This window comes from Crocuta crocuta, unplaced genomic scaffold (genome assembly GCF_008692635.1).
Source record: "Crocuta crocuta isolate KB4526 unplaced genomic scaffold, BGI_CrCroc_1.0 scaffold61, whole genome shotgun sequence".
Lineage (NCBI taxonomy): Eukaryota > Metazoa > Chordata > Mammalia > Carnivora > Hyaenidae > Crocuta > Crocuta crocuta.
In genome coordinates this window covers 6,688,435-6,712,523 of record NW_027528369.1, presented here as the reverse complement: position 1 = coordinate 6,712,523, position 24,089 = coordinate 6,688,435, and the positions used below count along the sequence as shown (strand labels likewise).

Genomic DNA, 24,089 nt, shown 5'->3' with positions numbered 1-24,089 from the left:
GGTTCGCAGCTCTGTCCCCAGCACCTTGAAACAGCGGCTCACACGAATCAGTCCTGTGGTTGATCTGAATCCTGCCCGATGGGCTGCCGGGCGTGTGCCCTCCCTGACATGGACGCATCCTTCTGGGGGTCCCAAGTTGCCTTTCTGCAAACGCTGCCCTGCTTCCCTCCACTTCTCTTGGCTGGAAGAGAAACTCCACTGGCAAAAGCATGCTCTCCTCCATGCTCTCCTTTCACCCTGGGATTTTGCCCACAGATTCTCTCCATTTCAAATCTGCCCCAGTTAAACAGTCAGCAGAGGGCCGGCCAGAATTGAGGTGGGTAACATGAGGGTTGGTGGCTCCCCAGTGCCGGATGAGGACATGACTCCCATTTGTATTAATCTCCCATCGTGAGAACTTTCAGCTTTCAACCTGCTCAAGGGGAACTCAGTCCCCATTCTGCTATTATTCCCTCAAGTGTCTCTCGGGGTGCCCAAAGCTGGTTCTACAAAGGCTCTGAATCAATGTCATCTTCTTCCTCCCTTTCCTCCTTCCCCTCGAGTGTCCCATTTCACCATGGCCATCCACCCCTTAATTACCAACCTGCCCACACCAACAAGTTGCCCGAGTTCCCGGAGGCTGGGGGGCAGGAGAGATGGCTCTCTTCCGAAGTACATCATCCTTTGTCACTTGGCTTTGCAGCCATAGTGCTTGAACCTAGAATTGTACCCTGTCTTTTGTAATCGGGTTAATTAGCTTCTGTTCCTCACCTCCAACTTTGCACGGCATCTCATAAAAAAGACTAATTCCTGTCATTTTCTGCCCTCTAACCCACAAGTGTCAAGCTTACTTTAAGGAGCAGAGAGGGAGGGAATACAGCCTGTTCTGATCTTCTCTTTCATGCCTCTTTCTTCCTCGTCCACACCCCTGAACCAACCCCTTCTCGTCGCTGCTCATTTTCACCAAATGAAAATAAAAATCTTCATGCCTATCGATTAATGTAGAGAGCTGGAGGGTCAGGGGTGGGAGGCGGAAAGTTTTACCTGCGCTCGCAGGATCTGGTCCCAGACTGGCCAGCCCCCACGCCTGCTATTGGGGATAATAGAACATTGGCAAGAGATTTTAGTACTGGGAGTCAGAGCTGTTGGCCAGTTATTTAACTGACTCTTATTTGTCAGCTTAGCAGCTCAAATTAAATGGATCTCAAGGCTCTTGCTGTTGTGATGTATTGTGATGATTCTTTGGCATCTGGAAAACCAAATCCGGTGGGAAGGGTCCACAAGGATTGGATTCAGCTGTAGTTAGACACTGGGTGAGCAAAGAGGAGGTGCTGTCACACGTTTATCGGTCCCTAAGCCTGTGTGGGGCCCACCTGCGGGCGGGCGAGGGGAGGAGAGGCTGAGCGTGTGAGGTCTGCCCACCTGCCAAGACTCAAGCTGCACATCTTCCGAGGAGTTTGTGCTGATGAAATTTAGAAAACCATGTTCGCGCAGCCCTGAGTGAGGAAGCATCTTTGCTTAGTGGACCAAATAATCAGTCAGGAGCACCTTGGTGGGCGCACCCAGGCAATGTCATTTAACCTCTTCATGCCTCTGCTTCATGAGCTGTGCCTGGCAGATAAAGCCAGGCTGCAAAACGAAGGGCTGGGAAATGTGAAGACGAACCAGGAAGGAGCCAAAGGGAGATGTGTGAGGGGCACTGGGGTGGTGAGAAGCCGGAACCAAATCCTGAGTTCTTTTTCTCTCCCACTCTCTTCCCTCCCTTCCTTCCTTCCTTTTTGAATTTATTTATTTATTTTGAGGAGAGAGCATGAGAGCATGGCAGAGGCAGAGAGAGAGAAAGAGAGAGGGAATCCCAAGAAGGCTATGCACTGTCGGCATGGAGTCCAAAGCAGGGCTCTATCTCACGAACTGTGAGATCATGCTCTGAGCTGAAGCCAAAAGTCGGATACTTAACCAACTGAGCCACTCAGCTGCCTCTGAATTATTTTTTTTCTAAATTTAGTTACAAGACAACCTGTCCATTCCTTTATCCAATTCTTTTTTTCTGTATTTCAGTTTTTTAAGTGCTTTTGTCCAAAGAGACGCCAGAAAGTAGTGAGCTTCAGATGTTTGCTCAGAGTCAGACAGTTGATTGAAGGGGAAGTAAGATCTTTGATTTTCTACGATATGTGTTAGAAACTCCTCTGTGTACTGTCTCACTTGAGATTCACAACAAAGCTACCAGGATGGGGTCATCATCCCCATTCAAATAAACCAGGGTACAGATGGGTTATATGAATCCAGGGGTTCTCAAATTTGGCTTCACAATGGAAACATCTGGAGTTTTATAAACATACTTGGTCCTGCTCCAAGACACTCTGATTTAATTGGTTTGGAGTGCAGCTTGGATATCAGGAGTTTTAAAATCTCCCCAGATGAGGCTCAGTCAGTTAAGAGTCCAACTCTTGGTTTAAGCTCAGGTCACGATCTCACAGTTCGTGAGTTTGAGCCCCGCACTGGGCTCTGCACTGACAGTGTGGAACCTGCTTGGGATTCTCTATCTCCCTCTCTCTCTGCCTCTCTACTGCTTGCTCTCTCTCTCTCTCTCTCTCTCTCTCAAATAAATAAAAATAAACCTTAAAAATTATAAAAAATAAAATCTCCCCAGATGGTTTTAATGTGCAACAAAATTTGAGAACGAGAAATAACTTACTCAAGGTTACAGATCTAGTAAGACAGAAAAGCTGATTCTGCTGACCCTGGGGCCAGCTTCCTCCTAGCAGGAATTTTCTCCTGTGCCAGCTCAAATATTCTGAAGACACTTTCATCTCTGGCCTAAAAGGTTGGTTTCTGAGATATAAAAAAAAAAAAAAAAAAAACTACTACTCAGTAGCATGGTCTTTAACAGTTATCCAAAGTCTAGACAGGATGGAGCAGAGAAACCCAGGACAAATCCTGCCTGGCTCCCTGGAGCCGTTACTGAAGCAAAAACAGGCAGTTTTGAAGAGCATGAATCGGATTTAGAGGGCTTTCACCCGGCGTACCAGAGCATCTAGGAAAATAAGCACCTTTAAGGTGCAAACGTGTTACCCCAAGAGGACTTTAATGGAACTGATTCCAAGGCCACGTTCAATGACGCAAATTAATGCATCTAGCCGGCTGTGGCGATGCAAACACTNGAGGGGGGGGGGGGGGTGTGTGTCTCAGACCACAGTGAGCACCAGAACTCCCCGAAGGGCTTGTTAATACCCAGACCGCAGCCAGGTGGGCCCGGGAATGTGCCTTTTTAACAAGTTCCCACATAATGATGTTGGTCTGGGGGCCACAGCTTGAAAACTGTCCATCTAAAACATGTCCCTTCTATGAAGCCTCACACCATATTACTGGCATCTCACTTTGCGAGCTGGGTGCCTAGCAACCACTTACAGCTCTGTTTCACCTGCAGGGAGCTTTACCTCCAAGCCTGGTACGGGCGGTGGTGGCTCTTAATTCGGGATCACTTAGCGAGTGGCCGTACTGAGAACCACTCTTGTATTGCCGCTTACCAATGGCAACGCAGCCAGGGTGTGGTGCTGACGAGGGAGCCAAAGGCAAGCGGAGGGCAAAGTGAAGGCTGACAGCCACACTCCCCCCACTTCTAAGGTGGGATCGGTGTGACATTCCTCAGGCTCTCCTGGCTGCTCAAGAACAAAGGAAAGGGAAAAAACAATGGTTAACTGATAGTGATTACAGTCCCGAAGGACAGGAGTCTCCATCAGTTTATAACTGCCTTAGTCAGTTACAAGAAAAAGACAATCTTATCAGTAGCCGAGCCTCCAGAAAGCTATAGACTCAGTTTCCTGGAGTCCTAACATCACCCTCCCCTCCGAGGTGATGTGGGAACAAGGGCAAGAAGGAAACAGCAGGTAAAATTAAATGTCCTTATAATCTGTGGCCCAGTGACAAATACTTGAAGCAGGAAGAGTAGAACATTTCTCCGGAACCCCCTACTGTCTTAATGTTAATGCCTTACTAGAAGAAAAAACCACCTTAGCTTGACAATACCTAGGCCTCTGGTATCTTCTGACCCTCTTTTGCATATGAAAGTCCTTCTGGAAACCTCCTTTTAGCCTTTACCTCCCCCAACCTCATAGTATAAATGCAGTCACTCTTCACAACCCCAGGGCAGCTCTTTCTGCTTTAAGAAAATCACCTTTTTACACCAAATGTGTCTCAAGGATCATTTCTTAGCCAGTTGGCTCTGGACCCCGCCCCCCGCACCCCCACTCCAAAACTGCATCAATGCTGCCATCTTAGTGTCAATGTAAAGACGAGAAAACGAGAAACAATAAAGAACTTGCCAACGGTGACACCGTGAAATGGCTGATATTCACCCGCTTTTCCTGTAAAGATGGCAATCTCCTAGAGTCCCTATGAGAGCAGAGTCAAACCTCAGTGCGTCTGATTCCAAAGCCTGAGCTTTTAACCCAAGTTCTCTGTCTCCTCCCAACAAGGCTCTTTCCAAGGCCACGTGCATTACTGACAGGCTCATGATAGTAAGGGCGGCTCAGAGGTGTGAGGCCACATGCTCTCCTGTGCACAGGCTGGGGAGCTGCCCTAGGACAGCCATGCCTACCGCTGACCACCTCTTCCCTGGGATAAAGTGGTACCNCTTGCTAGCTCAGCGACAGTCCTTTGCACGACCCAGTTCTTCCCTGTGAACATCCCAGGGTTAGACTTGGCAACGTAAGTGGGACTTAAGGAAGCAGCTCTGCTTTGTGGATCTAAGGTTCCAGAAAGCATGCTGTCAGCTTCGCTCCCCGTGTCCGGGCAGTCAAGGCAGAGATGCTCCCCTCCTCCTCCCCTCCTGCAGTTCTGAACATTGCAGGAGCAGAGTGGTAGGGAGAGGTGGCAGCAATGACAGCTCCCCTGGAAAAGTGGTTCTCAGCCAGGGGGGCAGTTGTGCCCCCCTGGGACAATGAACAATAATTCTGGAGACATCTTTGACCGTCAAGACTGGGATCAGGGAGTGCTATCAGGATCCAGTAGTTAGATACCAGCCGTGTTTCTAAACACCCTACATGTACTGGAGCCCCCAGAGCAAAGAACTGTCCAGCCCCAAATGTCAATGGTGGCAAGGTGCAGAACTCTGGCTCTAGAACGGTATCATTGATAGCTGTAGCTATGAATTAATTGTTCCTGTAGCACAACCGTGGGGCAAGTCCCACGTGAGCCAGGTTGTTGGGTCCTCTGGCAACTGTGTTAAGCTCCCTGTGTCCTTTAATAAATCCCTTTCTTTATACATTAATTGGAGGGTGTTTTGCTGACCACCACAAAGAATCCTGCCTAAGAAAGATGGCCGTGGGGGAGACTAGGCTAGTGGATGGAAAAGGGCATAGCTTGTCCCTATACCTGAGGGCCGGGGGAGCATTCCAATTACAAATATTATCAAGGGCAGTGCAAGGCTATCAGGTAATGTGTGCATCATCCACATACAACGTGGACATTATTGTAAACAGGTTAATCACCTACATAACTCTCCAATCTGGATAAATCTGCACAATTCAGTGCTCTACCATCACTAATAGAATGGTACATGTATTTCCACTTGACAGCATCATTTTTCACCTTAATGTATTGTTTTTGCCAGGTTGTCTTGGAGCTGCATATGGGTTAGAAATGGGGCAGAGGCACAGGAATGAAGGGGACAGAGGAGCAAGGACAGCTCCTTTCTGCCAGGTGAGTTCCCATATTATGGCAACGATCTTAGCTACAAAACGTGTCCAAGAAATTGGCTTGAAGGAGAGCAAATTACACCCCAGAAAATGTGAACAAATATTCAGACGGAGGCAAGGCAAAGCTGCTCATGTGCTGAGGCCGCGAACACAGGTGGTTCTAGTTGTTAGCTCTGTAATTGGGCACAATAACATTGTTAAGCTCATCTTTGTGAAGACTGAAGGAGCTCATCATTTCGGTAGTTAGCATAGAGCCTTGGCACACTGTAAATGCTCAGTAAACATTAATGCCAACATTCATCACAAAAACGTATCTTGCGAACCACTTTGGTCCTCAGCGAGCACATCGGTAAAAGTGAGACAATAAACCAGTTTCACAGGTTTGTGTATCTAGTACTCTACAGAGCTCTTGGGCACCCAATGGGAGCTCAGTAAACACTGCTTCTCTCTCTCTCTTTCCAAGTGCGCTTTTTTCTCCTGTCCAGTTCTGACATCCCCAGTCCTCAGTGTGTCTCCCAACCGTGGACAACAGATCAGAGTATGTCCTGCCCATGACCTCAGCCCACCACCACAGCCTTTCTTCCTGCTTTGCCCCCTGCCCCGTTGAGCCCAGCCCAGACTGTCAACTGGCCCCCAACCTGCCTAACAGACTCTGTCCCCCACTCCACTCCTGTCCTGCCATATTGACAAATTCGCAGCCAGCAGATTATAGTCACAGTGTGAGGGAATCATTACCACCTGCTAATATTTTTATAGAATTTCATAAACTTGGTCATTCATGAATCATTTACAGTACTTTATTCCAATGAAGAGTTCACAAATCACTCAAACGCTGGCAAAATGCATAATAATGAGTAATATTTCAGGAGGCTTTGCATTAATATGTCAGCTTCCAATACTGCAAGAGCTAAATTATTTTACCAGGTGCCACTTTGGGTCAGAAGCTTGGGAAGCCCTTTGGGGGCTGGGGTAGGGAGAGTGGGCAGGTGGAAGTCGGTCATGGAGAAGGAAGATATTTAGGAAGATATCCATCATCCAGACAGTCACACCTCCCTCCCAGCCCCAGTAAGTGGAGTCTTGAGGAAAGAGGGCTGGGAACTCGTAGATTAAATATCAGACTCTAACAAGGGGCAAAATAGGAAGAGGTATTTCTTAGCGGTTGGAAGTGCAGGGCTTTGGAGGTGGAGAGAAGTGGATATGGACCCCAGATTCCATACTCAACAGCTGCAAGACCTTGAAGAAGTTATTTAACAATTCTTTGCTTATCTGTAAAATGGTGTTAACATATACTTCTTAAGTCTCCTGGGTGAAATGAGTTAAATAAGAGAGTGCGTATGGAGTGCTTCATGCAGGATTAGCCATGTATTGTTCAATAAAGAGTAGCTTTAATGATGGTATACATTTGGGGGCCCAAGGACCAATTAATTTATCCCAGGTTATTTCTTATCGTGCAAATCCCTAAGGCTTAGCTCAGAATGCTTTCCTGTGGGGTGTGGGAAGTAGCAAGTAGCAGTGACTGGCATGTGAGGAGATTTTAACTTGAGGCTAAACAACAACATCAACAATGGAGCAATTATAATGGAAATTCATTCACCCACAAGCTCTCTGCTTTTTGAACTTGCCAGAGGGGAAAGGAAAATGTGGGAAGTGGAGCAGAGGATCCAGCTAGTTGAAGAGGTGTGTTTGCTACCAACCACAATGACCATGACCATGGTGAATGCACCATGGACCTAACAGTGCCACTAACATAGTAAATTATTTTTGAATAGGTGCTTGAAATGGACAGGGTTTGCAACATTCCTGTGTCCAAAGCATATTAATGAAAGTAACCCAGTCAATCCAGATACCTGAGAACCAAACACAGGGCAGTAGGGGGCATTCCTCAGCCTGGACAGGAAGGAAACATGACAAAGACTGATCTAAGAGCCAGAGGTGTGTGTGGGGTGGGGGGGGATGGCATTGGACACTGGATCCCGAGGCTAGTGGAGCCCAAACCTGGGCTGCTGTAGCCGGGTGCCCGCATTCCCATCAGGCACCAGCATCTGTCCTCTGGACATGCACAGCCCTGTGCTGGGCGTAAACCAAGCCAGACAACGAACCAGACACAGGTCTTGGCATGGACACCTGTCCCATGGTGAGGAGTTTAAAGCAGTTCATTGTGAAACAGAGCCTCGGCGGTAAAATACAAGCTACATGTGAAGGCAGGGAATCTAGGGTGTCCGGTTTCCCGGCATATTCCCCTAACACCGTGGGGGAAGCGCCACACTCTGTAGGTTCTCAAACATGTGTCAGAAAACATGAATTGAACAATTTATCACTATGCTATGAAGTACATTTTGAAACTATCACATAAACTCAAGATCACCCATGGAAAATCGATGCTTGATCCGGGTGGGCGAGGCTACAACGCAACGTCCTTGGAGTTCTCCTTTACCTTCCTCAACATCATTAATCTCTGGCTCCTGCGGTAAGATCATACAGTGCTTACTGTGTTTCTGGAATTGTTCTAAATGCTTCACACATATCAACTCATTTAATCCATTAAAATCCTGCAAGATCAGTATCGTTATCATTCCCATTTTACAGATGAGAAAGAACGTTGAGGCAGACATCGTGCCCAAGTTCCCAAAGCTAGTCCATGATGTGATCTGAATGCAGCTAATGTGGAGGTGTGCAAAATTATGTTTTTAATTGCTATGATCGATATATATGACTTTCAGGAAAAATATGAGAAGCTCCAAGCCATGGACCAGGCTCTATTTTACTCGCTGATTAACAATTGCTAGTTAGTTAAAGCTAGTAATTTTATCTTGTACAATCCTTAAAGGTGCTAGTACTATTCTTATTTCACGGATGAGAATGATAAGATCAGAGAGGGTAAGTGGGTTGCCCAAGATCACATAGCTCAGAAAGTAGCAATGCTGAGACGCGAATCAATTTGCTATGTCCAGAGCTCCCAAATGTCATCACTGTGCTATGAAATTAGAAAATGTACTGTATCCGTAGTTTGTTGTGTCTGAAACTTACCGTTTCCCAACCAGAGCACACACTTTTCAGTGCAGTGTCCCTCTACCCTCTATCTGCAGAAAAGGAAGAACACGGGTGTTTGGGGCAGAGGCAGTAGTGCTTCTGAAAGGGGATCAGGATATTCCTATGCGGTGCTTTGACCAAGAAAACTAGAGATGTCAGTCTTGTCCTAGAAATCAATCACCACCTTCTGACCCCAAGCCAGGGAAATACATAGGCTGGGGCAACGGCGATGGAAGACAAACATTGTTGGCTGAACCTCATTGCCATCGTGCCTGCTTACGGCTCAGTACATTGCAACCCAGGGAAGGCTTTTCCTGAAAATGGCGGGGAATTCCATCACATTGTCAAAGACTGAGCTCACTACCCTTTGAGGCTTGGGTCTATAACACAGGCTGTGAAAATGGAACTTCTGGGCAGTGTTGTAGAGAAGGTATAGGACTGACCTCCAGCGCATATGAAACTCAGTGCTCACCCCAGTATCTGTTTCCACTGCTCTGCTCTGTGTGTCCTGAATGGGCATCTACTGAAGGATAGTAGTAGATCCTTTTACAAAAGGTCTGCTATTTCTCCATAACAAAGCAACTTAATTATTTTTAGAAAAATCAGAAAACACAAAGACAAAGTCAATAACACAGAAACACAACGATTAACACTTTGGTTTTTCCTCTATCGCACTTCTTCACAAATGTAAGCCCACTGTGACATGTGCAAATACTCAGCCTGCAGAGAGGATACCATATGTGTTTGTGTGTCTGTTTCCATTTGATATCTTGAATTTCTCCCATATACCTAGAGCTTCTTCAAAATATTTTAAATGGTTGTACAAAACTTCCTTGCAAAATTGTGCCATGATTTAACCACTACCTCATTGCAGAATATTTAGCAAAATTGTTTCCATTTTAAGCATCATGTCTTGCTCTAACATTACTGCACAAAAATCTATTTCCCTATTTCCTTAGGATAGATTTCTTAAAGTACAATGATCACATCTGAGGGTTTACACCTTTTATAGCTATTCATTATCAAGCTGGTTTTTGGAAAATCAACACTGCCCTAAAGGTTCTGACCCTCTCTGAGATCCTCCAAGGGTCCCCCTCCTTGGTCTCCAGTACACAAAGTCTCACACAGGCCTGAGGACTCTGTTGATGAGATAGGGCCCCCACTGTTACCCTGTTGAACCCTGTTGGGGTTCAATGCCACTCGGCTCCCACAGAGACACACTTAACGCCGCACAGCCCGAGGTCTGATGAAGCACACAGAAATAATGAGCTCAGTGGGAAGAAAACAGTCTCGAAAAGCCCCATGTCTGCATGTTGGGTGGGCACTTGAGGGGCACTCACTTGATAAGTAGCGATCGTTTCTCTGTCCAAGGTCTGCGTCACGGAGACACTCCCCGTGTTCTCATTGATTCTGAAAATTCCTTTAGGCTCTTGATCCACTCCCTTCCCAGTGAGCCGGAACTTAGATCCTTCTGGTCTGTCACTATCGACTACCTGGTCAGAGAAACAGAACGACATTTAAGACTCTGGCTGAAAAGCACAGAGAAAGCACATTTTAAACATACCTTGGTGACCAACTCACTAATCACAGGTGTCAACACAGAGCAGCCAGACACAGTTGACTAAAGCGGCATCACCAAAAATAGCATCATTGCTTAACACCTTTCATCCTGTCATGCAAACCTCTGCAGCTTACAGCTGGGGAAGCTTACCAGCACTGGGGTACCATACATCTCAGGACAGATCTAGGAGGGGAATATAACTCCAGGAGGTTCAAGGCTGGACATTTTTATTATTTGTAACTCTCAAGAAAGAGATTGATTTTTTTTATTGTAAGCAAGACTGAATGGACAATGGGGAAAAAAACGAGTGGGCAGTCTTGTAATGGGCAGGCATTGACCGAGGTTCTAGCTATTTACAGAATTCAGTCATCAACAGCACCACTCGCCCCATTGCTTACGAGGAGGTAGGCATGGTGCTGTGGAAGCATTTCACATCCATTTACGAATTAAAAAAACAACAACAATCTCACAGCAATGCTGGCAGTAGGGGACATTATCATTCATACTTAATGGATGAAACCACTGAAAGGCAGGGAGATTAAACCATGGTCATAGCTACGACAGAGATGAAGACAGGACTCAGAACCCATCTTCCATTTCTTTAGGGACATTGCTCTGCAACAATGCCAGTTCTGAATTTAAGAGAATTCCCTGTAGGTTGTCAGCCTTGATTTGACATTTGATGATAATTCAGATGATAGAGCTGGAGGAAGATAGTTCTAGACAGAGGGAACGGCACAGACACAGGCAGCAGGTAGGTGAGAGGGAGCCTACAACACTCCAGAAACTGTGAGTCATTCATGGGGTTTGAGTGAGGTTCGGGGGTAATTAGGAGCCAACTTTCATTTTTTTAAATAGTGTTTGAAGATACCCAAGTGAAGAGAGAACTATTATTTGCGTGAATTGGTCCTACAGTTTGCCCAAGTATTCATGTATATTTGATGTCACTTTTATCATCTGTATCTGTGAACAAGAATTCAATGGTAACCATGTTTTTCTCGATGGTAACAATTTAAAGGTCACAAACACAATAAACTTTCAGAACAGCTAAATGACAGCTATATTGATCCAGCTGTAAGCAACTGACAAATGAACAGGCACCTGTGGAACACTGTCACCTGTGCCTGGAGGCTTTCAGTAGCTAGGACAGGAAAGGTGCTTTCTGGTGGAATCAGCCTCCCTCAAAGACGGGCCATTGTTGGGGGCACCAAGCCTGCAATTCCGATGTCTGCCACCAGGTGGCAGTGGTGCCTAAGGCAGCATGACCCTTCTGCCCAGGTTTTTCTGCCATGACCAGTCGAGTCAGAGACAGACAGTTCCACAGAGCAAGTTTTATCTAATTTTTTTTTCTGATTGAAGATTTTACTTAAATACATTGAGAGTTTTGATTAAACACCAATTATCTCTGTTTGCATTTCTTAAAGATTAACATAAAATATCATCTCAAGCAAGACTAAAAATAAGGCTTGTGATATCTTCTGATGAAAAGGATTTTCAATTGCTGCTTGACTTGATTTAATCCAACTGACATTCTCCTCCTGACCCATTCCCCCTGCTTGGGAGCTCCATGGGGTCAACAGCCTCAGCATATTGGGCTCACCCCTGGATCCCAGTGCCTGGCAAAGTGCCTGGGATATGGGAGAAAACAGTGCCAATATCTGCTTAATAAAGGACACCACTGTTCAGACGAACCTATGTCCCAGTCCGAGATTGGCCAAAGGCCAGCTCTATGACCTTGAACATGGTTCTTGGCCTTCTTGGCTCTCGATTTCCTCATCTGTAAAATGAAGAGAACACCCCTTATTTCCCAGGGCTTTTGAGGGTTTAATGAGATAGTGTGTGCAAAGTGTACTTCCTAGTGCTCAGAAGGGGCTCAATGAATTGTAGCTAATGATTACCATGATCANCTGGAGCCTGCTTCAGAGTCTGTGTCTCCCTCTCTCTGCCCTTCCCCCACTCATGCTCTTTCTTTCTCTGTCTCTGTCTCTCAAAATGAATGAATGTTACAAAATTTTTTAAAACTCCCTAAGAGAACAAATTTCCTTTTTTTAAAATTTATTTTTAAAATGTATATTTGTTTTTATTTTGAGAGAGAGACAACCAGTAGGGGAGGTGCAGAGAGAGAGGAAGAGAGAATCCTAAGCAGGATCCATGCTGCCAGCGTAGAGGGGGCTCGATCCCATGAACAGTGAGATCATGACCTGAGCTGAAGCCAAGATTTGGATGCTTAAACACTGAGCCACCCAGGCGCCCCACAAATTTCCTTTTAAAATACAAACCTAGGGGCGCCNAAAAATAAAATAAAATAAAATAAAATACAAACCTGGCAAACGTCGGTGGCTTGGGAAGAGCAGTGCTCTGGGGACAGTCTCACTGTGGGAAGGGGCAGCCACACAAAACCTGCTCTATGTTGTCACTCCCTCCCTCCCCCTTTTCCACTTTGGCCCAAGCATGAATTAAAGCCTCTTCCTCTGACTCCGCTGAGCACCCCCAAGGAATGCAGGTCTGCTTCAAGGCCGTGCTGAGCAGGGAGACAATGTGACAGGAGACAGGAGCAGACTTCTAACCCCGTCTGTGCCCCAGACAAGGCCCGCTGGGGAAGTCTTCTGTGCTCTGACCCCCTTCCCGGGCCCTGCCTTGGTCAGAGAGCTCTGGGAGTACAGCGCCCCAGGCCTTCTGTAAAGTCCTGAAGGCGCTCTTGGGGCAAATATGGCCACTTCCTTCCCCGACTTGGTCTGCTGCTTAACAGTGAATTCTGGTCTCAGGAATCCCCCCGGGGCCACCTTTCCTCCTGCCGAGGTCCAGTCTGGCTCAGTTCCTTGCTCTGAGAGAGCTTGAGTCACTTGACCTCACAGAAGCAGGGTCTTGGCTGTTGGATTTAACAGACTTCTTCCCCAGAAGCAGGAAGCCTCACTGTGAACACCTCTGCTTTGTGCTACACATCCTCTCTCTCCATAGCTCTGTCTTTAAAGGCCTAGCTTTTTTTTAAAAAAAAATTTTTTTTATTGTTTATTCATTTTTGGAGAGAGAGAGAGAGACAGAGACAGAGAGTGAGCATGGTAGGTGCATGGAGAGGGGGAGACACAGAATCCGAAGCAGGCTCCAGGCTCTGAGCTGTCAGCACAGAGCCCGACGCGGGGCTCAAAGTCAGGAACTGTGAGATCATGACCTGAGCTGATGCTGGACGCTTAACCGACTGAGCCCCCCCAGGTGACCCTAAAGGCCTTGCCTTTAACATATCTACTGAATCTGCCTCCTGGTCCTCAGAGCTGTGTCCACTCTGAGGAGTGCGCCTGCAGCCATACCAAATACGGTGCCCCCAGAACATTTTGGGGCCACCAGCCCAGGGACATGAAGGGCACTGTGCTCCCTGGAACCATGGTCTCAAGTTGTGGTTCCCTGGACCAGCAGGGGCATGGCCTCCTTGGAAATGCAAATTCTCAGGCCCCACGCAGAGGCCTGGACCCGGAACCCTGGGGCTGGGGCCGGGCGATGTGTGCTTTAACGAGGAGCCCTGGCTGATTCCCGTGAGCTTTCCTGTTTGAGGAGCACCATCCACACTCATTAGCAGTGGTTTTCACTGCTACCGTTCGGAGCCAAAAGAAGGCTGGGTCTGTTTGCTACTCCTCTCTAGGCCTATTTTAAACACACAGCAACTGTTGGGAGCTCTTTTTAAAAAGTCTGTTTTCTAGAATGTCCGTAAAGCAGAGTTGGTGCTTCTCCAAGACCGACATCCCTACGTGCATCCAAACTCCCTGGGGCTGGGGAGACCTTGGAGAGGAAATCATGCAAGGAGGGCTTGTGTTCCAGGGAAAAGTCTTGGTCCTTAGGTGGGACTTCAGAGGGACCCCAGCCCACTCCAGCCTCACTGATCTGGGGAGATAGGAGGTGTGCAGTGGCCACAAACCCAAGGAGCCCTCCCTTCCTCCCCCCTGCCATACCTCAAAGCTGTTTCATGCTAGTCAAGTGGGTTTCCAGACGAGCTTTATTACACAATGTTAAGTCCCGAAAACGGCCCAGTGCAGTTCCCAGCTGCGGCTCGGGGGATGGTCCTTCTGTTTTTATTGTTTAAAGTGATGGGATATAAGAAATCCAGGGCACTCCTTCTGGTCAGAACAAATCCTGCCCGGAATCTCTGCTCCTGAAGCAGCTGTTAACACCCATTATACCACATAGCAGGGCTTGGCAACTAGCTGGTCTTTCCTATTACTCTTTGTAATTCAACACTTCTTTTTCACAGTGGGATTTCTCTCTGTCTCTCTCTCTCTCTCTCTCTCCTCTCTCTCTCTCTCTCTTTGCCTTACTCTTAGAGTTTGGGTAAAAACTATAGCTAGCGAGGAGAAAGAACTTGGGCCCCCGGTGCAGACACCCTGGAAGGATGTGTGAATAGCACACAGGTATCCTGCCGCATACCTGGGGAAGGCGACTTCCCAGGGAGCTGTGGGGTGGCCAGCAGGTAGCCCTTGTCGGTGGCATGGCACAGTGGGGGCCAGAGTCCTCTGCACCAGAGAGGGACAAGAAATACGGAGGCCTAGAGCATGCAGTGATGGCTCGATCTGAATTGCAAAGGATGCTCCTGCTGCATGATTCTTAGAGACTGTGGCCTGTGATGGACAAAGCAAGACCCTCCACTGAATCCCCCAAGTCCTGTTCTGACCTTTGTCCTCTGCTGCGAGCAACCAAGGGCATCAGGTTGTGTGCGGTTTTCAGGTCTCCTTCTATGAATTTATACATGCACATGCGCATTCATGGAATACACAGTAGTTTTGAATTTTTTTCTAAGTCAGACCATTCTGTATAAAGTAGTCTATTCAGTGTGGTTGAGATGCATTAAAAAAGTTTATCTATAAATGGCTTTGGGGGGATGGTTTACGTTTACAGAAACATTGCAAAGATGGTCAAGATTTCCCATGTACCTTTTAGCCAGTTTCCCCAGATGTTAACATTTTACGTAACCATGGTCACAACCGAGAAGTTAACATTGATACATGACTCTTAGCTGATTAAGCTCCAGATTCTGTGTATTCAGATTTTGCTAGTTTTTCTGCTTCTAGCCATTTTCTGATCCAAAATCCAATCCGGAGCCCCACATGGCCTTCAGTCAACGTGGTTTCTAATCGTCCATTCTGGTGCTTCCATGTGGGTTCAGATATTTCCTTAACTGTACTGACATCAGAGTTTTCCCCCTTTGGATAATGTATTCAATATAGAAACATGACAGCCACCAAGCTTTGTACACCCTGTTTGCTGTAAGAGTTTCTGGCCCTGATCTCTGGTAGCGATACTTTAACTCAGACCTCTAAAAGAGATGTTTGGCTGTTGTGTCCTCAGGGCCTGGGATGGTACATAGGACACTAAATACTTGTGTGTCAAGTAAGTAAATAAATGTGATAGTAGTCTCCTTATTGGCTTTCATGTCTCTGATTTCTCTTTTCTCATCTCCTGAGAGACACAGAGAGACACAGAGAGAGAGAGACAGAGAGAGACAGAGCCCAAGTGGAGGAGTGGCAGAGAGTGAGACACAGAATCCAAAGCAGGCTCTGGGCTCTATGCTGTCAGCACAGAGCCCAAAGCAGGACTCAAATCCACAAAAGGTAAGATCATGGCCTAAGCCAAAGTTGGACGCTTAACCAACTGTGCCACCCACGTGCCTGTTCTAATTACAACCAGAATGGACTCTAAAGCGCACACATGTCTCACCACAATAGATTCCCAGACGAGAACTTGCCATGGCTCCCGACCACCCCCAGGGTCTACTCCCAGGGGCCCTCCTGACGGGTCTCCACCTGCTTCTACAATTCTAACTTTGGCCACAGCCAACCAAAGGCCTTCTGAACTTGGTTCACCTTCTCTGGACCTATGTCAGCTGGACCCCCATCTCCCAGCCTGTCTGCTGGAGACCCCCTCCTCGTCTTCCTGGACTCAGCACCAGGGAGTGTCCACTAACTGACACTTCTCCTGACCCCTTCCACCCTGCTCCATGAAGAATGGACATTGTCCTCTGAGCTTAGCCCTGCTCCCTTGTGAGATCTATTCCAGTAGGGAGACCAGATGGCCTCTTTGTTGTTGGTGGTGATTGTCCCGTGGGCTATTTATTCCTTATTCTCTTTAAGATGTCCTGGGTCTGGAACACAGAAGATACTTGATTAAAGCTTTGAGTGAAGAAATGCAACTTGATTTGCATGTTTTTATATGATCACAACATGCTTGTAAACCCCAACTCACATGTTAAAAATTAAAATAAGGTCTGTTGTACCAGCCTTAAAAAAAAAATGTGGTCACTTTATCTGTGGGGCATCAATACCTTTTCGTTTCTCTTCTTATAGATCCCCAAAGTTACTTCCCAGGCAGTGGTAACATCTAGGAGTCGGGAAGGGACTTAGAACCTTCCCCATCCTAATAATCTGCAGCAGTCTGCTTGGGTGGGGACCCTCTGTCTGAATAGACATTGTGTTTGTCGGCAAAGTAGTCTCAAGATGAATTCTCTGGCACTTTTTCCCTGTCATATCCAACTAAATTGATACCTTGAATCCTCCGCTACTTAGAAAATCAGGAGACATTTATTTTCAAAGGATAGAAGACTACACACACACACACACACACACACACACACAGATCAAAAGACTGAAAACCTAGAAAATAATTAACCCCTACCCCATCCAGACTCACCAGAGAGAATAAATCACATTTGAACAGTATAGGTCTTTGGAAGATGGAGACTCTTCATGCTTAGAATATTCTTGGTTTTATAAAATGAACCTATATTACTTATACAGTTTAAAAAATCATTTTTTTTAACATGTAAGAGGAATTACTGTAGCTTGGCATACATGTTAATTTTGAAGATGTCTATTCCATGTTAAACAGGGGGAAAAGGCATTTACTGCCTTCTATAGTTATTAGAAGGCATTTGTTTTATCATTAGATCAGTTCCCTAAGGTGATCGGTAAGCACTAATTAATTCCCAGCTGTGGTTTTGTCCTTGACATGCCTTTGAACTTGGCTCTTTGGTGGTCTGGGCAGCTGTTAGATCCATGCACTTCCCTCACCCTTGTGCTGCTCAACTATTTTCAAACACTAGGTCATAAATTAGTGAGAACTGGGGAAAACCCAGGGCCAGGAGCCCCAATCCCCTGGTGCAGAAACATCGAGCCAACTCCCTGACAATCCATGGAACGGGGATGATAACCAGAGACCCACCATCTAATCCCGTGGTTCTCACCCTGTCTAGGGCTGGCTGTGTCCAGCACCAAGTTCCAAGGGTTCCCATTGTGCATTGGAGGTCACCGAGGTTGAGGGCAGGACCGTGTCCTTAGAAAGACAGATGAGGGCATGTCTGAATCCACTGTCATTTCTCTTCATCTAGTAATACTATCATCACACCGGTTTTAGTTTCTCTTCTTTTATAACAATGACATTTAAGATTATGCCTAAGTACTCTTTATACTGAGTTCCATAGCATTCCATGTTAATTTGTGAGTGTTTTTTTTTACCTTATTTTCTGAGAGTTTACACTTTTGAGAGAGAGAGAGAGAGAGAGAGAGAGAGAGAGAGAACAAGCAGGGAAGGGGCAGAGAGAGAAAGAGTCACAGAGTCTGAAGCAGGCCCTGGGCTCCAAGTTGTCAGCACAGAGCCTGATATAGGGCTTGAACTCATGAACTGTGAGATTGTGACCTGAGCCAAAGTCTTGGCTTAAGCAACTGAGCCACCTAGGGGCTCTTATACTTTTTTGGACACTTTTTCTAGACTATAGAATTTTTCAGGAGAGTATTTCTTAATTTATAAGTATTTACACTATTTTAATTATTTAGTTACAACTTACACAATAATGTGGCTTATAAAATTTCTACTTTTGAGGTTTTAAAAAATTTTAATCTTAAAAAATTTTTTTAAATGTTTATTTTAGAAAGAGAAAGAGAGAGAGAATGTACACATGTGGGGGAGGGGCAGAGAGAGAGGGAGACACAGAATCCAAAGAAAGTTCCAGGCCCTGAGCTGTCAGCACAGAGCCCGACATGAGGCTCAAACTCATGGACCATGAGATCTTGACCTGAGCCGACATCTGACACTTAACCAACTGAGCCACCTAGGTGCCCCACTTCCATGACTTTTGAAAAGACATTTCCTTCCTCTAACACACTGTCTCCTTCCACCTCCTTTCCCCCCCCCCATTCAGAGCATTTATTAACCATTTATGAGTCCCAGAATCTTCATAGGCCTCCATGGGCTCTCAGTTCTATACATTCTTTGAATTCTAGATCATGGAAGAGCACAGATGTGCTGAAATATGCTACAGAAGATCAGAGAAAGAGGGTCATTTTGGATCCTTCAGTCCTTATGCTTTGCATGTCAAGACCCAAAGTTTATTCAGTGCCCATCAATATCACACTTTTGCACACTTTATTGTCCAAGAGAATAACTGGGATACTTAGATGTCACTTCCTAATTTCTGATTTCTTAATGCAGGCTGTGAGTTATACTCCCTTTCTTATTGGGTCACTTCAAAATGTCTCCCTTAACCTTAACTCTTCTTGTTCTACTGAAAATCAAGATGGTCCCTAAAATTTCTAATAAAAACTCTAGATCTTCTATACCTGCTGTCTATTCTATTTATGAGTCAGATTTATGATAGTATGGAGTAGTCATTGAGGCTGTGCCTAAATACTCTGTCTCCTCTCCTTCTGGGCACATAGTAGGAGTATATTTCCCCAGCTACTTGAGGTTGATTGTGGCTATATGACTGACTTTGGCCAATGAAGTGTGAGTGAAAGTGATATGTGTCACTTCAACTAATTCTGAGCAAAAGCTTTAAGAGTTATGGTATGCTTATGCATGTCCATTTTGCCTTCTCCATGTGACCAGCAATTTTGCAAATAATAGTGACTTCATCAACCTAGATCTCAGGGAAAGAATAATGATGAGGAGGAGCAGAGCGCACACAACTTTCAGTGGCCATGCAACTTAGTTAAACCTCTGTTACTTTGATCAACTGAAATTAGGATTTGCTTATCACCACAGCAGAGCCTAACCTATCCTGACTAATACACAGAGGGTTTAAAAGAACAGTGTGGAAAGATAGATAAAATTTGTTTGTATCCAGCTCAGAGCTCATGAGCAATGTGAACTTTTGTAAGCAATGTGTTCTCTCTGAGCCTCATTCCCATTTTCTGCAAAATGGGGAAAATAATGTCTCTTTCCAAAGGATTATGGTGAGTAAATGATCTGAGAGATGTGCAATGCTTAAATACATAAAATTTTCAATAATGTAAGGCAATAGTTCTTTTTATAACTATGAAATGGTGATGATGATGGTGATGATGAGGAAGAGGAGTAGGTGGAAGAAGAGGAGGAGAATGACAGAAACTACCTTTTATTGAATCCAAACTCTTTGCCACATTTTATTCTAAACATTTTACATACAGTAGTTATTTAATCCTTACAACAACTCGATGGAATGGGTACTTATATTAATCTTCACTTTGCAGAGGAAGAAAATGAGTTCCACAAATCTTGGCAAAGTCAGCTAGGGAACAACTTCGGATTTGAATCCAAGTATTCAGAGCTCAACTCCATATGGCCAACTAAATGATGTGCACTGGTTTGAATGGGAATAGCCCAGGAATAGAATCAACAAAGATTCAGAGCCTGGTGCTGTTGACAGTGCTCTAGTCTGGCCTCCTCATGACATGCCCACCCCATAAAGGCTGAGAGCAGAGATGTTCATCTCAGGCCTTATGCCAGCCACAGAGCCAACATTAGGGACATTCAAGTCTCCATTCCCAGATTTATATGTATTCAGTGGGTCACCCATTCTCTCCATACATCAAATTCCTGGCAGGAATATCTTTACCTTCTCACACCCTCTTAGCTTTGTCACAGTAATGGCGTAATTTGGAGGTTTGTGCACGCATGCTGCTTTCTAAAAGGATAATAAATTAATCATGCCTTTGGGCACTATTGAAACATATACACTTAATCTCTTACCAACTTTCCTTCCTTGCCATTGCTCTGCTCCTCTCCTTTCTATCAGTTAAGATTTTTAGAGTTCCCAAAGAAATATTAAACCAAATACTTATGCACTCATCTGAACCACAGTTCAGAGAAAGCAATGTAACAAAATCAGCATTATGAACCTGGAGCTATTCCCGTTTGGAAGTAATAAACACGAACAATTGAACATTTTCTCCCTGGAAATGCATGTTGGCTGCCCTTTTGCCAAGTTTCAATACTTATTCTTATTATTCTTATAATTCAGGACAAATTTTAATGTTAAGTCTGACACTTGGAAACACAAGCAGTGTCAAATATAAATAAAATTTCAATCATCTTCAATTGAAAGCCTGACATTCTATTCTGTCTTGCATGCACCTTGGCTAGAAGGACCTGTGCAGGGCTTTGAAGCTCCTCATTCCCTGAAGCAGTGACTATCTTTCGCAATTGGGTCACACATGATTGAAATCTTTCAAGGGTCCTCATGCCATCGCTTTCAGAGAAAACTCAGGCTTCCTCAGTAATGCATTCAAGGCTCATCCCTATCTTCAGCTTCAAATGTTGCTGTGTCCACACACATCCTTCTAGCCTGCTTTGCTGCCATTTCCCCCCAAATGCCTTTCTTGGGCTTGTCCCTGTTTCAGCCCTGGAATTATCCTCTGATGACCCAAAAGGCTCCTATCCAAAAGCTGAGCCTGGTCAATCAGAACATCTCTTTGGGAATCCTGGTGTTGGGACAGGGAGAGACTGAGTGAGTTAACTAAGTAAGGGCTGTGGACGCTGAAAGTCTTAACAGCATAAAAGTCAGGCGTATCATTTTGGGGAGACCCTTTTGGGCAATAAGTATAGATCTTGACAAAGCACGTCATTTACTTGGAAAACAGACAGGGACAGCAGTGGATATCTGTGCGTATATGAAGCCAGTTTGGACTCAAGCCCTGTAGATGGTGAATTATCCTCTTTGGCATTACTTAATTTTATGCCTCAGGCTTGGTCTTTAAATTATACTTTTCTACCAAAATATCACGGTCCTCTTTCCCAATGGTATCTGGTAAATGGCTTTATCACCAGGCTATTACCAAGTGTGTATCTGTATAACCCATTCCTTCACTGTCCCTGACTTCTCTAATTACATTCATCTATTTAGTCAGGACTTCCATGACCACCTTATTAAAAAAAAGTGGCTTCCCTTACAACATTATCCTCTATGTCCATGACCCTGTTTTGTTTTTCTTCATAGAACCAACCCATCATCACCTGACATTGTTATCTGTTTGTTACCTCTATTTACCATTAAAATAAATGCCCCATGTTATCAGGGACTTTTGTTTTGTTCATTGCTGTGAACAGAGCATGATGTCTCGTAGACATGTATTTTGTAATAAATAAAGAGGCTATGTTAAGAGAAACTGAAATGAGAGTTTCATGGTAAGAAAGGAAAGGAAAAAAGTGCATAAATGAATGAACTTGCACAGCTACCTTGGTTTCAAAATGGCTTATCAATTTCTGGTAAGGACCAGCTTTGCTTCATGAGCTTGAGTTATGAGAGATACTCTGGTATCTTCCTAAGAGAGTCATTTCGAGTGGCATGCTTAATTAAATGATCCCGATGAAACACACACATGTTAAAGAGTAGAGCGGTGTGCTCCCTGAAAACGAACAGGCTCATGGATGAAATGGGATCACATTGGGTGAACTTCTTTCTAAAATATGGCTTTTCTAGGGGTAGCTCAACAAGAGAGGATCATACAAACTACAGGTCAATAAAGACTTTGGCAAAATGTTTCAAAAGACGCACAATAAATGGAAGGCTCTTGGTAGGGGGTTGCGTATGGGTTTCAGGTTCCTCTCAAGTTATGATAACTAATCCTTTAAAACAGTCATGGGTAAACACAACTGCACAATAACTGCCTTGGGGGTGATTACTCCATAACATCATGTTGTATGGTGCACTCTCTCCCAGGCGTATGGGGATGGGTACAGGCTAAGTGAGGTAGGGACCCTAAAGGACGCACGTACTTGAGGGAGAATCAAGGTGGTCTGTTCTATATAGGATTAACGTAGTGAAGCCTCTTAAGTGACTGGAAACATAGAAAGATGGGGGTAGGAAGGGAGAGTTTTGGGCCTCACCTAGAGACCTCAAAAGAGGTGATTGGCTTAGTTCTGTTGTTTCAGGAAAGTCAATCAACACAAGTTACTGAACAGATAGATTTCAGCTTAAAAGAAGGGCAGCATTCTGAGGTTGGAGAGCATTAGCTGATGGCATGCGCCGCCTGGTGATGGAGAAGCCTGCCACTGTGGTGTCCAGGCCCACACCACCCTCTGGTGAAGGTGCTGTAGAGATGACCCATGCCAGATAGACTCCTCTGAGGTTGTTTATCACTCTCAGTTGCTATGGTTCCTCGAGTCTGAAGCTTGGAGAAGTCCTGAACGGGTATGGATCAGTGCTGCATGAAGACAGGTGAGCAATCAGACACCATCCATGGATGTCTGTTTAAACCCAACTCAGCCCCTCTCCATCCATTGCTGGGCAACTATTCTCTCATCCCCTGTAGCTCCATTTCTCTGGGTGCTAAGCAATATCCATCCCTTCTGTCTCCACTGTGCAGTGTTTAGAAAACGGTTTGGGGTCAGCTTATGCTCTGGTTCTAATATGTCCTTGGTTTTGAACTTGACTGAACCTTTCATCCATCTGAGCATCAGTTCTTCAGTTCAGTGAGGATGAGAGATCTGAGTTCCAAAGGTCCTGGTGAGCACAGGATACTATGGCTGGCACATAGTAGGCACTCAACAAGTATTAACAATCACCATTGAGAAAATCTAAACACAGCAGCATGTCAGTATCAGGAAGAGTGATTTTATAATGAAGAGGGTGTTTAAAAGCTTTCAAGTTGCATCCTAGGTTATAACTGCTTTCACTGAGGTCTTAAAAATGTCAGGTGCCCTGCTAAAGCTCTATGTATATTTTGCCAGGCAGTTACTGTTATTTCTATTTCAAGGGTGGGGAAAGTGAGACTCAGTAGGTGAAGTCATTTGTCCAACTGGGTTACACAGCTAGTTCTGGGGTGGAGCCAGACATGGAAACCTCTGAGACCAGCTGAGCCAATCCAGAAACGCGGAGGCTGGTGTGATGCCAACCTCTGACTGCTGGATTCCTCACAGCTAGACCAGACGCCTCCTGGAGGAGCAGAGCTGGTGCTTCAAGGCTTTCACCGGATTAGGAAGGGGAGAACTGGGTTTTCTTTGCAGGGCTCCTGTTGAGCAAACAAGCATGCTCAGACCCCAAGCCTGCACGGCACGGTGGGCGCTCACAGTTACAGGGCCCAGCGCCCCAGCCCATATGTGCTCACATACATGCTATGCAGTGGTAAATGAATGCAAGCGCAGTCCTGGTGCTTTCTGACTCGAAGCCAAACAAATTTACACAGGCTCATTTGTCAGCTGCCTAAACCCCCTCCCTCCCAGCCTAGCTCAACCCGCCTCCCAAGTTCCTTAGTTGTTATAAGCTTATCACAGAAGTAAATCAAAATGTTCTCAAGAGGAGAAGAAAAGATAAAAGCAAAAAATGCAACATCCCCAAGAGAGGAATATTTTTTATAGTTCCACAACTCTAGCAATTCTGTCTTTAAAAAAATCCATTATTTAATTTTAGTACCATGGAGGTGCTAGTGATGAATAATGGCTCCTCTTCTACCTTCTAGTATTTCTAAAATATTAATACTGGTTGGATACCTCTCTCCTAAGGGGAAGTAGGACTTGAATCTTTTATAGGCTCCGGAGCCCTGTTCCCATCCTATGAATTTATTCGATTACTACCAATCATATGCTCTCGG

At 45.3% G+C, this 24,089-nt stretch overlaps 1 protein-coding gene across 1 annotated transcript in view; it reads right to left on the bottom strand.

Annotated features, from left to right (window-relative positions):
• CDH13 (cadherin 13) overlaps nucleotides 1–24,089 on the bottom strand; it is a 1,024,187-nt gene that overhangs the window by 487,509 nt on the left and 512,589 nt on the right. The window contains exon 5 of the mRNA XM_077754065.1: nucleotides 10,046–10,198. Coding sequence (XP_077610191.1) covers nucleotides 10,046–10,198 — 153 coding nt within the window. The remainder of the gene's footprint in view (nucleotides 1–10,045; nucleotides 10,199–24,089) is intronic.